This window comes from Ctenocephalides felis, unplaced genomic scaffold (genome assembly GCF_003426905.1).
Source record: "Ctenocephalides felis isolate EL2017-DRISC unplaced genomic scaffold, ASM342690v1 CF-g0.4_SCAFFOLD_01604, whole genome shotgun sequence".
Lineage (NCBI taxonomy): Eukaryota > Metazoa > Arthropoda > Insecta > Siphonaptera > Pulicidae > Ctenocephalides > Ctenocephalides felis.
Genome location: NW_020537758.1, coordinates 19,537,685 through 19,552,125, shown reverse-complemented (window position 1 = coordinate 19,552,125; position 14,441 = coordinate 19,537,685). Strand labels below are relative to the sequence as shown.

At 28.3% G+C, this 14,441-nt stretch overlaps 1 protein-coding gene across 1 annotated transcript in view; it reads right to left on the bottom strand.

The window, feature by feature from the left end:
- The window catches only part of LOC113372193 (pair-rule protein odd-paired-like), a 30,331-nt gene extending 19,938 nt beyond the window's left edge, over positions 1–10,393 (bottom strand). Inside the window, exons 1-2 of the mRNA XM_026612518.1 lie at positions 9,971–10,393; positions 8,131–8,552 (exon numbers count right to left, since the gene is read on the bottom strand). Of these exons, the coding sequence (XP_026468303.1) occupies positions 8,131–8,552; positions 9,971–10,392 (844 nt within the window). The 5' untranslated portion in view covers position 10,393. The remainder of the gene's footprint in view (positions 1–8,130; positions 8,553–9,970) is intronic.
- Between the last annotated feature and the right edge of the window lie 4,048 nt (positions 10,394–14,441).

Below are 14,441 nucleotides of genomic sequence, written 5' to 3'. Positions count from 1 at the left end.
ATAATATTTAATTAGTGTCAAATAACTTAGATGAAGTAATAGAATGACGAATGAGGAATTTTAGAATTTAGGTTGTATATGCATTTGAAATCTGTTCCATTGAGTATTGATTGAAAAAATTATTTGATTACTTTTTACAGATACTGTAATTTCTTTTTTATCCAAATTATGAAAACTATCAAATTACAATTTTTAGACAAATTTAATTTTATAGATCAATTCAATTTTAAACTGATATAAATGATATCTGAAAATAAGTAAGTGTTAAAATGTTTGACTATTACAAGGCTACTATGTCTGAATTATAATTTATAGAATTCAAGAATAAATATAGAAAAGTATATGGATCTTTGAAATTTTTTCTGATACAAGTCAAAGCATGATTTTAATTTAGATAACAATAACATTTAGTATTAAACATTTAGTAATAAACATTTAGTTGGGTGATCACAAGATCCGTTCTAAGAAGAATGCTTCTAAGGCAAAACTTGTCCATCCTTCAAAGCCAGATCCACTTGAAAGAACTTATTGTTTCTTTAAAATCCTTACTAACTTTGATTAATCCTTATATATAATTTTTGTTAAAATTCATGATATTACTCGTTTTAATTATAGATACATTTGGTTTTCGAATAGAATTCAAGAATAAATCGCACATAGATAGAAGAGAGTATATGAGTCTTAGAATTTTTTCAAAAAGCAAAAGCATAATTTCAATTCAGACAACAATAAAATTTAGTTTTAAACATTTAGTTGGGTGATCACTACATCAGTTCTAAAAGGAATGCTTCCAAGGCAAAACTTGTCCATCCTCCACCCCCGTGCCCAAACAACATATTACATGTCTACATATGTATTTGCTGAATATTTCTCTATATCTGTGGTACATAATCACAACGTTAGTTTCTGTCAAAGTTGCGTTACATGAGCGGCCGTGTTCCTGACATGCGACACATGTCAAAACCTGACAACTCTCTGGGCCTGAAAACGGACCAATTTGACGGGAGAGGAATGCCGTTGCCGTCGCCGTCGTTCTAACAATCCAAATCCAATCAGAAAGCTCCACCAGATCAACAAAACAAAAGAAAAACAGAATTCAAGTATAACACAACACACGGGACGGAGAATAGAATAATACAAGCGGCTAAGCGATGTTTTGCCTTTCTAACGCCCGTAGGATGGGAGACGATGATGATTTTGCTAATTTTCGTAAAATTTATTTTATAGAGTTCAATGTTTAGGAGTAAAATATATAAATTAATTAATTCATTCATTGGGATATAGATTATTGTACACCAGATGCAGATCGTATACTATGTAGTGAAGGCATCTCAGAACTTTTGTGGTCTTGAAATCCATCCCCGTAGGATGGGAGACAATGATGATTTTGCTGATTTTTGTAAAATTCACTTTATAGAGTTCAATACTTAGTAGATCAAAAGTACTACTAATCAATTATTAAATATATGAATAAATAAATTATTTAATTAATTAATTGGGATATAGATTTTTGTACACCAGGTATAGTATACAGAATGTATACTATATAGTGAAGGCTCAGAACTTTTGTGGTCTTGAAATCCATCCCCGTAGGATGGGAGACAATGATGATTTTCTAATTTTCGTAAAATTTACTTATAGAGTTCAATATTCAGTAGATCAAAATAGAACTTATTGTTTCTTTGAAATCTCTACTAACTTTGATTGAAATTCAGTAATATTCAGAAATATTCAGTAGATCAAAATAGAACTTATTGTTGCATTATAGAACAGATTGCAATTTTGGAAAGCCAAAATTAATTATACTGTTGTGTCATTTTAATATAATAATATATATCGACATAATGAATCGAAATTCATTAATAGAATCTCTTACTTTGTTTATGGATTTAGAATGCATCATAAATTTATTATATTTTTAGGTTTATTACACAGTTTTGTGACACGTATATTAATTGTAGAAACCATTAGTATTTATATAAAATAAATTCAATATTATTGATAAGGCTAAAAAATGTTAAAAACTAATATATATTAAAATTTACCACGTCATTGAGTTCGGCCACATATACTTATATGTTTTTATTACTATTATCAATGTGTTATTTAATATTATTAATATTTTTAGTATTTTAAATATAATTGCTTTGATATTTAAGTTTTAAAATTATGATTACTCGCGTTTTTTTATATTATCATATAGATAGAAAATAGAAACTCTTTTGTTAGTTCTTTGATTTTAACCGAACTACCAATTTTTGTTATTGGATGTATCTATACAAATATAAGAAAATAGTTGCATAATATACAAATTTAAGAAAATAGTTATATAAGGGAGCTGGTACTATTCTACCAGCCCCCTTATTAATATCTGAATTGCTTTCAATATACAGAATGTATCTTGTCAATGCATTTCGCAATTGCACTAAATAGATTGCTCATGGTCCAGTTTTGTGTAGATGTCATAAAATGATGTAAGTTTCGATTGAAAATTCAAATCTAATCATGATTGTAATTCAAGAAACATTTTCATTATCATGTAGAAAAATTATAGACTGTGATGATCGTAAGATAGTTAAAAAAAATTGTAAGGATAATTATATAATTCTTTAAATATATAATTTTTAACAAATCTTGCATTGTATATGATCAATATATAATTATATACTAATTAGACTAATTATATTTTTATTTGTTAAGATTTCTTGGATGATTTAATAACTCACTCAACCCATGTCGCAAACATTTGGCTGAATTACAGGTGAGGGTCGTAGTCGTATAGGTAGTTACATAAAAATTGAAGCACATGAATCCGAAATTTATATTCTGGGACAAATCTGTCAAAAATCGATTAATGAAAAAGCACCATATGTATCACTAATAACTATTCATTCGTTGTTTTATAATCTGACAAATAAACGAGTGCTTATTTCAAACTCACAAGCACAGGTCGAAAGATTTAACTGATGCCTGTGAGCTATGGAGCGTGTGATACCGAAATGTTTAATACGAATATACATACATGTATAAATATACATACATATTATATATATATATATATATATATATATATATATATATATATATATACATATATCCACCTGTACAAGAGTCAAACAGATTATAAATATGCATACCTTTCTGTCTGAAGAATTTCATTTCATTTTTTCTGCGTTTTGCATCTTTTTGTTGTTTCGTATTAATTTATTGGTATACGTAATTTAAATGGACCCCCAAAATAACATGTTGAAATTATAATATAAATATATTTCCCACGTGCTATTTTTTATTTATTAAATATTATGGCTAATCGTTATAATTTGTAATCTATTAAGAGGTATTTCGTATGTGTGATTTATGTTGAAGGATTGAGATTAGAATAATTTTATTCAAAGAAATAATTATATGGTCTTTCTTATTTTAAAGTAGTTTTACTAATTTGCCTTTTTAATCCATATGTATACAAGTGAATAATTCTTTTTTTTCCAAAATCTAGCCAATTTAAAAATATGTAAAATCAATGTCATTTCTCATACACAATCAAGTAAACTCTTTAAAATACCAAACCTTATAAGGCGCAATAAATTAAAAAAACATGTTCACTAAAAATCACAATAAATTCTTTTACTATCCTAGAACTTCCCAGTTTTTTTCCCAAAATAGGATATTAAAAATTATATTTTCCTGTGTCCTTGTCTCGCTCATAAAATCGATACTGCAATCGTAAAGGACGAGGCGATCCTCGTAGCCATAGTCCAAAGGATGGGCGACTATTTATTTTCTGTGAGATAACCATCTGGTATGATTAATGAAAGTATTTAAAATATTCCGCTGTGGAGAAACGGCATCTTTTTGTATTTTTTATTGAAATAATAAGTAACATCGGAGAAGAGGCTGTTGTGAAATTCAATTTGCAGAAACAAGGATAGATAAATCAGCAGACAATTGCAGTTATCGATAAAAGCATCAAATGAAACTATTTTTTCATAGATTATCAATCAGAACTATTTTTAGTATACTATGATATTTGAGATGTATTCCTTAAGACCATGTTATTAGGAGGCAACCCAATGGTTGTTGTTTCTCGTTTTGTCCAGATTAATATTAGATATTTCCAAATTCCCTCAAGGATATTTTTTTCCCATATATCGCAACTTCGAATTCCGAACGGTGTGGCCTACATGCGAGTTGCTGTCGTAAAATTTCAGAAAAATCGGAAAATCTCGAGAAAATTATATGAACACACTTAACCATTTATATACCATTTTATTCATAATTTTATTCTGCATCTTTCGTACGAACAAAGTTTTATTATTTAAGTTTAGTTATACCCTTTTAAGGCTATTTTTACTCTAAATTATATTTAGATCTATAATTTCAAGTAGAAACTGATATCACTGCTGTTTCATATAGAACAGAACCTGAATATTGTGAATGCAAGACCAATGCTCTTATCCCAGAGACACGACAAGCTCAAATCACAAGGTTTACAAAAGATGTCATGAAATAGTTATTATATTTAGATTTAGATTAAAGATTTTTAATATAAATCACTAATTTAGTACGTGCGTACCAACTCCCACTTAATGAAAATAAGGACTACTGATATTTGAGAAGGATGGAACATTTTTTTATGTTATGATTTATTTTTGTTAATCAAGACTTTAATGTCTTATTTACAAAATTGATATGTGCAAAAAAAAGATAAAATACAAAAAATACAATAAGTTGAATATAATATGAAAAAATAAAATAAAAAACAGTAATACAAAAATAATAACAAATGAACTATGGCGTGATGAGTATGAAACAAATGAATTTCAATAAATTTCTGAAATAACCAACTTTTTTTACAATACTATATAGAAGAACAAACGATTTATAGCCAATATATATATTTAAGGTTTCATAATTTTATATGCAATAATAATTTAATTAGGTACTTCTGGCCAATAAGAATCTCATATAAGATTTTTCTACGATATCATTCTTAGATTTTATTTTAGCATTAATCTCGTAAATATCATCTACATAGAGATAAAAATTGAAATTGTATGTAACCCAAGAAAATTAATAATAATGGATGAACAAAAGCTTTTTGGTTTAGTCAAATTATCATTTTCCACAGTTCTTCCCTGGTCAGTGTGTTTAAGGTCACCTCAGCCCGGACAATGGTAGAGTCTTGGGGAAATAATAAATGTATCACCTGACAAACACAAGGACGGCATACGGCATATATATACCTGGCCAATTCTTGAAATTTTTCTTTTCACCAAACAGAGGTTTACTGAGAAATTGAACACCCGCATTAAATTCTTTACAATGCGTGAGGTATTTATTGCATCAAAACTCCTGTTAACTTTACTTGTGTACACATCGAGAGGTAAACCGCATAAAATGTACCTCATATTTGCATCTTGGACATAGATTATCGGTTGATTGCGATCTAAGATCGAAGATCTAGGGACAAATTGTATTTTGTTTAATTAGATTGTAAAGGGAGATGGATATCTCGAGAAAAGAGCAATTGGACACAGACCAGGAAATAGTAATCTTATTAAGATTTTCTAGCTAAGTCTAGATAAAAATCTAAAATTTTTAAATCTAAAATTAACAATTTAAGAAGATGTACTAAATGAGAACAATTATTATTGATCAGTCAATCTCTAAACTCAGATAATTTAATTTTTGATTTTATAAAATTTACTTTGTGTTGAATTAAATACTAAGATTTATTTTAAATATAAATTATTTCTGATTAATGGTCTAATTTAGAACCCCGTATTTTTTTATTTAGTGAAACGGGAAATAATATTTGAATTACCGTATCAGTCCAAAAATTAAAATACTTGATACCACCCAGCTTTATTTTACTATGATGCCCTAAGCCTGGTCAAAAATCTGACTATTACAAAGTCCGTATCTGGTCTTAAAGCACATCTTAAATGATTATTTGAACAAACTCATAAAGCGCGTTAGTTAATCCCCAAATTTTATGATCGGCATAAATCAATAGAGTTTAATTGCTGCTAACAAAACACACAAATTGACAAGCAAACAAGTTTTAATAACGCCCACAGGCTTGCAGGACTCACGTGTAAAATATTTAAATTAGATAAATACATTCGGAAAGGATATTAATAGAATTGATAGTATAATAGATTCAGCACATTTTAAAAAAAATAAAAAATATTTCTAATTGTTAAAACATTAATTTGGCATATGGCGCAACAATAATGTAGAGACAAAACGATGTATCATTTCTTTTGTTGATGATTTTTGTTAGTTCTTAATTAAATAAAAATAACTAGAAAAATTAAATTCAATATTCCATTTATTGCTTGTAATAGTGTAGTATTTTTATTTACCGTTTGTCTTCTTACAATATAAAAATAAGTCCTACATATATGTTTTCCAAATATTTTATTTTTACACCCGTGTCCATGATCAAGTCCTTTTGTGTGAAAGCAAGGAGCGTCACGAGGTAACAAAAAATGGAGTTAAAAATGTTTTCAAACAACACATAGTTCAAATTTTCAATGGGTCTTTTTTCCAGATTTATTTGTAAACGTTCTCATAATACCTGAGATAAAGTTTACGCGCCTGTTAAGTATTTAAAACCTTTACAAAGCAATTAATTGTCACGGAGATTAAGGTATTTGAGCGAGGAGAGGATGTTAGAGTAGTGGAACTATTGTTTTTTTGTAATGATATCACGAAATTTTATATGATGTTAAGGATTATTTATGTTTTTAAAACAATTCACGTAGTAAACGATTTATTTGAAGAGAAAAAAAATCAATAAAATTAGAAAATATCATAATTAATTGAAAGTTTTAAATACGCCATGGTGGAACGTGGGAATGAAAGTTTGGGAAAAACGTACAATTTTGAAATTATTTATTTATTAGTAATTATTAATAAATTAGTATTCTACTCATAATTGATCTGTCACGAGTTTTCCTATTAAAAACGCTTATGATTAAATTGCTAGTATTTAGTAATTAATTGTATTAAGTAATGGATTATGTAATTTTTTAGTTAAAAATTAAAATATTTGATAAAGTCCGCTAACTTTAAAATATTTCAAATAGAACCTATTTTGAAAATCAAACACATTCCATAAGGTTTTTTCTACTTTTTTAGTGAAGATATTCAAACATAATATGAAATCTGGTAGACTTTCCGACGGCAATTTAATTGATGGTTCACAGACAAAACAAGGCGGGTAAATACTAGACATGCGTTAAATTATATATTTAAAAAAATGCTTCTCGGAAAAATACATTACGTATAAATTAATACGTATAAGCAGTTTAACATTGTTGAAAAAAATAAGGACTAGGTTGGGCTCCCTATGATATTTTTATGTAAAATTTGTTTTAGAATCTAATACAAAGCATGAATGAGTCATTTAGTATATTCAATGCTAACAACAATATTCAATATAATTTAAGTTTTATATCTTCAAAAATTAATAAAAAAAATGAAATATGCATCATCGTGCTCCACATATTTATTGCCCCGCGGACTGCAAAAATTACCGATATATTTTAAATTATTATCTTAGCTTAATAATTCTGCAACGCTGTTAATAAATATAATACCTGGAATTACAGTCATTAAAAGTCCGAGAATAAGTGCTCACTGCTTTTATATCGTGGCACATACTTATCCTTAACAAATATGCGCTCACCGAGAAAAATGACACCCATAAACGGTACTACCGTAGTGCCATTTATTAATAAAATTACTCTACAGTATAAAATTATTAACTTTAATACTTTGTTATTAATTTTACGGCAACATTTCACGTTGTTCTCTTCGGGCGTTATTAATGAGTGCGATTTGTTCGATACAATAGATATTATTGAATTTTATTGAATCATATTGAACTTTAAACAGCGCTTGGTGTTTATGGCCACATGAATAAAATGATTTACAACGGTCAAATTAATATGGAAACGCTTTTATTTAAGATGACCTTTCTTTTGACAATGGATTTTGTTTGAAAAGATTTCGGGACATCGCTACAGGTAAGATCAACGACGAAAAAATTACGAACAGTTCGTACATATATATTGTTTCGCTTTTGTTATATGAAAAAACTGATAATTTACTTCCACTGACCTGTATGTGTCCTCTTATGTATTTTCAAGTTTTCACTCCTCGCAAAAACTTTTCCGCAAGCAGGAAACGGGCACGGAAATGGTTTTTCGCCAGTGTGCACCCTGATGTGGTTCACCAGCTTGTACTTCGCTTTGAAAGCTCTTCCGGATCTGGAACATCCAGCCCATCGACAAGAGTGATCTGCCCGTTCTGGACCTCCGACATGTTCTACCGTCAAATGGGAAACGATATCGTGCATGGACCGGAAAGTTTTTCCGCAAACGGCGGTGCCGGATCGGTCCGGGTCGAGGGTGGACAGGGTCGGCGCGTCGATGGCTTCGGAGTCTATCCAGAGACAGCGCAAGAGTTCTCCGCGCATTCCCATGGTGCTGGGAGATGCAGAGGTGGGCAAGCCGTCGCTTACGTGATTTTGGCGTGTATACCTGGAAGAAAATTGTTACAATTCTTAATAATTGATTAACATTGTTACATAGTTTTCGTTATATGTTTTTTTTGTTTTTTCATATTTTTAGCTTAAATACGCGTTACCCATGTTCAAAGTCACTCAGAAGTTGAGTGGTAATGCTCATGATTATGTTACGTACAATAAAGCGTTTAGTGGTGAAATTTCATGTTTGAGACTTTTCACCAAACTATAAACTATAAACTATAAAAGTACTTAATAGTAAAAAAATATAAACTCGATGTGATTGAAATTATTCTGTATTATACTGTATTACATTGCATACAGATATGATACTGAATTATAATAAAATATGAAAAATAAATTAGTTATAAATTTACTTTCTAGATTTTAATTGGTGTTACTTAAAAATATATGTTATATTCACTGTAATTTGAAAATATTATGTGATACAGTATTAAATATTATTAATTTCAGCATCAATTGCAGAAGGCTTAACCGTGCTCGTAGTATGATTTTTATAGAATATTATTTAAATGAGATATTGATTAATATTATTGAAATTTTATAATACCATTACAATTTTCAATGTATTTAATGACATTTTATACCATAAATCAAAGCATATAGCCTTACGCAAACTTGTAAATTGATTTCCGAATGTTTACGAGAATTCATCGTTTATTACATTTTGTTTATTTAATTATTTATTTATCGTTTTTAAACAGGTGGTCATATGGCTCTCGTTTATTTATTAAACTCAGCTTATAATTGCTCCATGTAAATCTTGCAATGAAAATTATTCTCCATTTTTAATGAGTTTGTACCGGATTTACTATAAAAATTTTAGTTAATTTTGTAACTCTAATTATATTAATTCAATTTAAACATGGTGCGCAATAGACCATGTTAATCAAATTAATTTTATTGATATTATATTATATATAATATAATATAATCTAATCTCTATATTAATCATATGAAATGTAAAAATTTGCACAAATAATTAGCTACAATTTAAGCTTGCTAAATGTTTGATAAATTGTATTAGAAGTAAGAAGGAAAAAAAGAAGTTTAGAAGATGAGAAGAACATATTGAGAAACAAGAAGAAAAATGAAAATTGAATGGAATTGAAGAAAGAAAATTGAATGGAAGATTAGGATATAAGAAGAGATAGTATATATATATGATGAATTTATAAGATACATATATGTAAGAATTGTATAGAATATGATGAAAAATAATATGAGTAATGTAGGTGGCTAAAAATGCTGCAAAGCGGAGGCCAATAAAAAATTTAAAAAAAATGTTTGATATGAAAACTAAACGCTCGGTTTAATAAAAAGTTGTTATAAAAAGATGATAAATCTATTATTTGTTACAAGTGTGTTACAACAATAAAACAAAAATTTAAAATCAAATATCTCTTATTTTACCTATAAAATGCCCCATGATACGACGATCCCGAAATGGCAGACTGTCCATTATGGTAAGGATATTGATTTATATGATGCGGATGATGGTAACCAGCATGGTGCATATACGCTGGCGCTTCATGGTGCAACTGAGAAAACAATCCTGGTTCCTGGTTCGAAATCTGGTGACTAGCAAAGGCGTCTTCTCTCCTCAACAAAAAATCTCTGGCTGAGTACGCTGGGTTGCCAACACCAGTGGTATTGGCAGGATTATAATGTTGTTGCTGGTGCGTATGGTGCGTTTGGTTGGGGAAATGGTGGTGTCCATATTGGGCACCAGTTTGTCCTAAAGTTGGTTCGGGGCTTAAGCCATCGTGACCGACTGGTGACATTTTGAAACCGTAGGATGCTAAGTGGTTATTGCTATCGGCGAAGGCGTTCATTGTAAGAGGAAATAGAAACTGCTTATTATTATAGAATATTGTACACACATTTAATGATGCACTAAAAAATCACTGCACGGTTGATGTCAAAGTTGATATAAAAATGTTTTTATACTATCAATTATCAATACCATAGCAAAATAGTCCATAAAAATATTAGATTCACTTCAACACTTCACCAATTGTTTTTATAAATTACACTAAGTACTTTTGACACTACATAAAATGTACATAATTACTACCACCTAATTATGAAATTTTGTATTTAAAGTCACACACAGTCAATTTTTTTTATATACTAATATCCTTGGTCCTTTAAAAAAAACTCAAAAGAAATTCACTTATACACCCGTCTTACATAACGTTCCGTGTACGACTGAGTAATCATCATCCTCCGCATGGCGCATGAACCACCAGGCCTCTATTTGTCGGGAGGTCTTGGTGGTTATTGGCGGTGCTCCGAGCCAATGAAAGCTCTATGGGCGGTTCCCCATGAAAATACGTAGGTAGGTAGATATTTCGACAGGTAAATGCAATCGGAATACTACAGGTAGAGATGAATATTTCGAACCTAGTTTGCAAGTCACGATTTTGGTGGAAATGTGATGATTTTATTAGGACGATATTGTGGGCAGGTTGTGATTTTAATAGTAGGTGATGCAAGCAAAATTTCTGGTTGAGGAGTCAATAATGAAATGTGTTTTGTGTATATAGAGAATTGTTACTTATCGGTTGTGGAATCATTTACAAAATTTATAATTAAATAATGTTATATATTTGTAGTTTATATTAAGTATAACTGTAATTTTCTCACATATTATCTCTTTAGTTTATCTCTTCAAAATGTAACTATATTGTATTATTGCCTTGGGGTTGAATAAATAAGTAATCAATTATATTGGTAAATTAGTAATATTTTACTAACTTGCTCGAAAATCACAAAGGTAAACTACTTGTGAATCAATCAGTTTTTTTACTATCACAATATTTATTATAATATAATTATTTGAATTTTTATTATTAGTTGAATGAATGTTTATGACTGCATTTTGTAAAATTTGTAACATAAAATATAATTGTTAGTAAATCATATAAAAAACATGTAGTGGTGGAAACTTTTTTTAATTTATTTTATAGTAGGTATAATATATTGAGTTTGTGTTATCATAGACATTAATAATAATCAAGAATATCTAATATAATAATAAAAATATAATTTTGAATTATTTTTTTCTTTCGTATGGCAAGTTAATGTAATCGTTCAAAAATCGAAATTAAATTTTTTTGCATATCTTCATGTTTTAGAGGTTTCTGAACATTTTACCATACCTTAGAAAAAATCGATGTGTGCATCGATATATATATATAATATATATAATGCTTGGATACAATTTTTCGGGCGCACGGATCAACCGATTTGAATGGTGCATTGATTTCTATTGACAGAAAAATGTGCTGATTAGTTTTTGGCAAAGGCAGGTCCATCCGTTACGGAGATATCGAGCAAAGAGTGCAGAAAATAAAAATCGAGTTTTTGATCATGTTTTAAATGATCTAAAAAACCTTCAATTTGTAATGATGGAAGAAGTGGTGATTAGTTTAAGGCAAAGGCAGGTCTAGCCGTTTTGGAGATACGGAGCTAAATGTGCAAAACATGGCAGTTTTTGGGAGAACTAAGCATCTGATTTAAATGATTTAAAAAACTTTCTGCTTGTGTTGACGAAACAATTGTTGCAAAAAAAAAAAAAAATTGAATATGAGATATCCTCCTTGCAAAAAAAATAATGTCTTTTGCTTTATTTTAATTCTATCTAAATAACTACTAGTTGCTAGTACGCTATTACATTTTATATCTTCCTATTAGCATTTAAATTGAATACAAAATCTATTACTAATAGATATACTTCACTAATATATTTCTCATTATTTTCTTACTGAATGAGTTTATATTACACTCCAAATAAAAATTTACTTTAGTTATTATCTTGAATGCCCCCGATTATGACAAATCAGGTTATCAAAGGATTCAAACCGTATTGGTAGGTACCTGAGTACAATACAATATTTTCAAAATTTACAGTTACCCATAAGAGAAATAGTTATATGACCTAGTATTAACGGTTAAATGGTTTTCTATAACAAATCCTTAAATACACAAACCAGAAATTATGGAATTGCGTTAAATTTATATTATTGGTATAAATGATTGAGAAAATTTTATTTTAGAAACTCTGTTTGAAATTTTGAAAGTTGTAATATTTGCTAATTAAAGTCGAATAATATTCAAACCATTTTAATAATAATACTCTAAAAATCAAATTAATTTTATTGAATCAGCAAGTTTTATAACTAAAATAATAGGATAATTTAAAATAATTTTCTAAAAATATAATAAAAAAATCTGTCATCAAACATTCGACACACAGAAGTTAATAATATAGAGAAACCTTGATGTACTTGATATTTGTAATTATTAAATTCATAAAGATTATTAGTTATAACTTGCAACTTCTGCTGTTAAATTTGACTTTTCTAAATAAGCCCAAGGTTTACAGATAATATCATTAAACAATTATTCTTCTCATTTAATAGTAAAGGTCATTTTGAATGATTAACTGATGTAATCATTTAAAACGATAAGAACCATCAATTTTTTGAAAATGCTAGTTGCAATGACACAGTTGTATTATTTTAAATTGTATTTATTTTAAATTAATTAGTTGTATTTATTAAATTGTATTATTTTAAATTGTATTTAATCTCCATTGTGCCAATAGAACTTTTTTCTCTTAAAATTTTTAGTTGTCTTATTAACATTGTTTTATATATATTAATATATATTAATCCCATCCTTGAAACTCAATATTTAAATACTAGAAAAATCCTAATTACGTCAATCAATTTTATAAAATTAATAGTTAAATAATTTACTTAAATCAAGGCGCATGGTATAGAAATGCCATCAATAAAACTAAATTAAATATTATATTCAATTTGTTTATCCAAGTATGTGTACATAAAATATGATATATCCTGGAATATTCTCTAGTATCATCGATAATTCAATATTCAAAAATGTACATTTAAATATTAGTTGAACAGAAAATGTCAAAACTTAAACCCTTCCAAAAATTTACTTTGTGCAACATATTCAATTCCAAAATAAGCAAAATTTTAATTTTCTAAATTAAGTGGGAAATTTTACTGCTCATTTCTTTGAAATCTAAATTTTAATCTAGTAGCAATATTTTATGTATTCAGTTCTAGCAATATTTATGACATGCATAAGTCTTTTATTTGGGGTTTGGCTACCGTGCAAATAAATATATCCCTAGGAGATTAACAGAAGATTATGAAGGATCGCAAAGTTTACAAGGGCTCTCTAAGAAAAGCTACTCGAGCAATATTTGATTCCTGTATTTATTTACAAAACAGAGGAGGATAGTAATAATAAACTGATATTTTGTATAAAAGATAGATTAAACTATTTGAAATCAATATTTCTCAAAACTCATTTTTTCACAACATAACTTTCACAATGAAAGCTCATGTATGGTAGTATGGAGTATCATTCGATTATATATTATTTTATTCAATAGATTCAGATTAAATTATATAGATCTGCTAGATCAGACATAGCAGACTAAATATTTTGATTAATTAAATCTGTTAACAACAAGAAATTATTAATTTGTGATGCTAGTATAGTCAAATTCATTATTTATTAAGTTTCTTGTATCACATTATTAAGATTTTTTACAGAGCTTTAATGTATAAAACTCGGCTAATAACTTTTTTTACTATCATGATCCATATGTCTATCGATTTTTATAATTTTATTTCAACTTGTATAATTTCTATGAAATTATTCTTCAATATTTTCTAATATTTTTTTAATACAAACCCTGTATTTTGTTCGTCCACCCTTTCCAAAAGGGTGTGGGTTATATACAGATATTTGTAATGTTAAAAATTTTGACTTCTTAAGCGGTTTAAGTCAAGGATTAGGCAAAAGCACTATTATTTGGCAAATAGGTAATCTTTTTTCA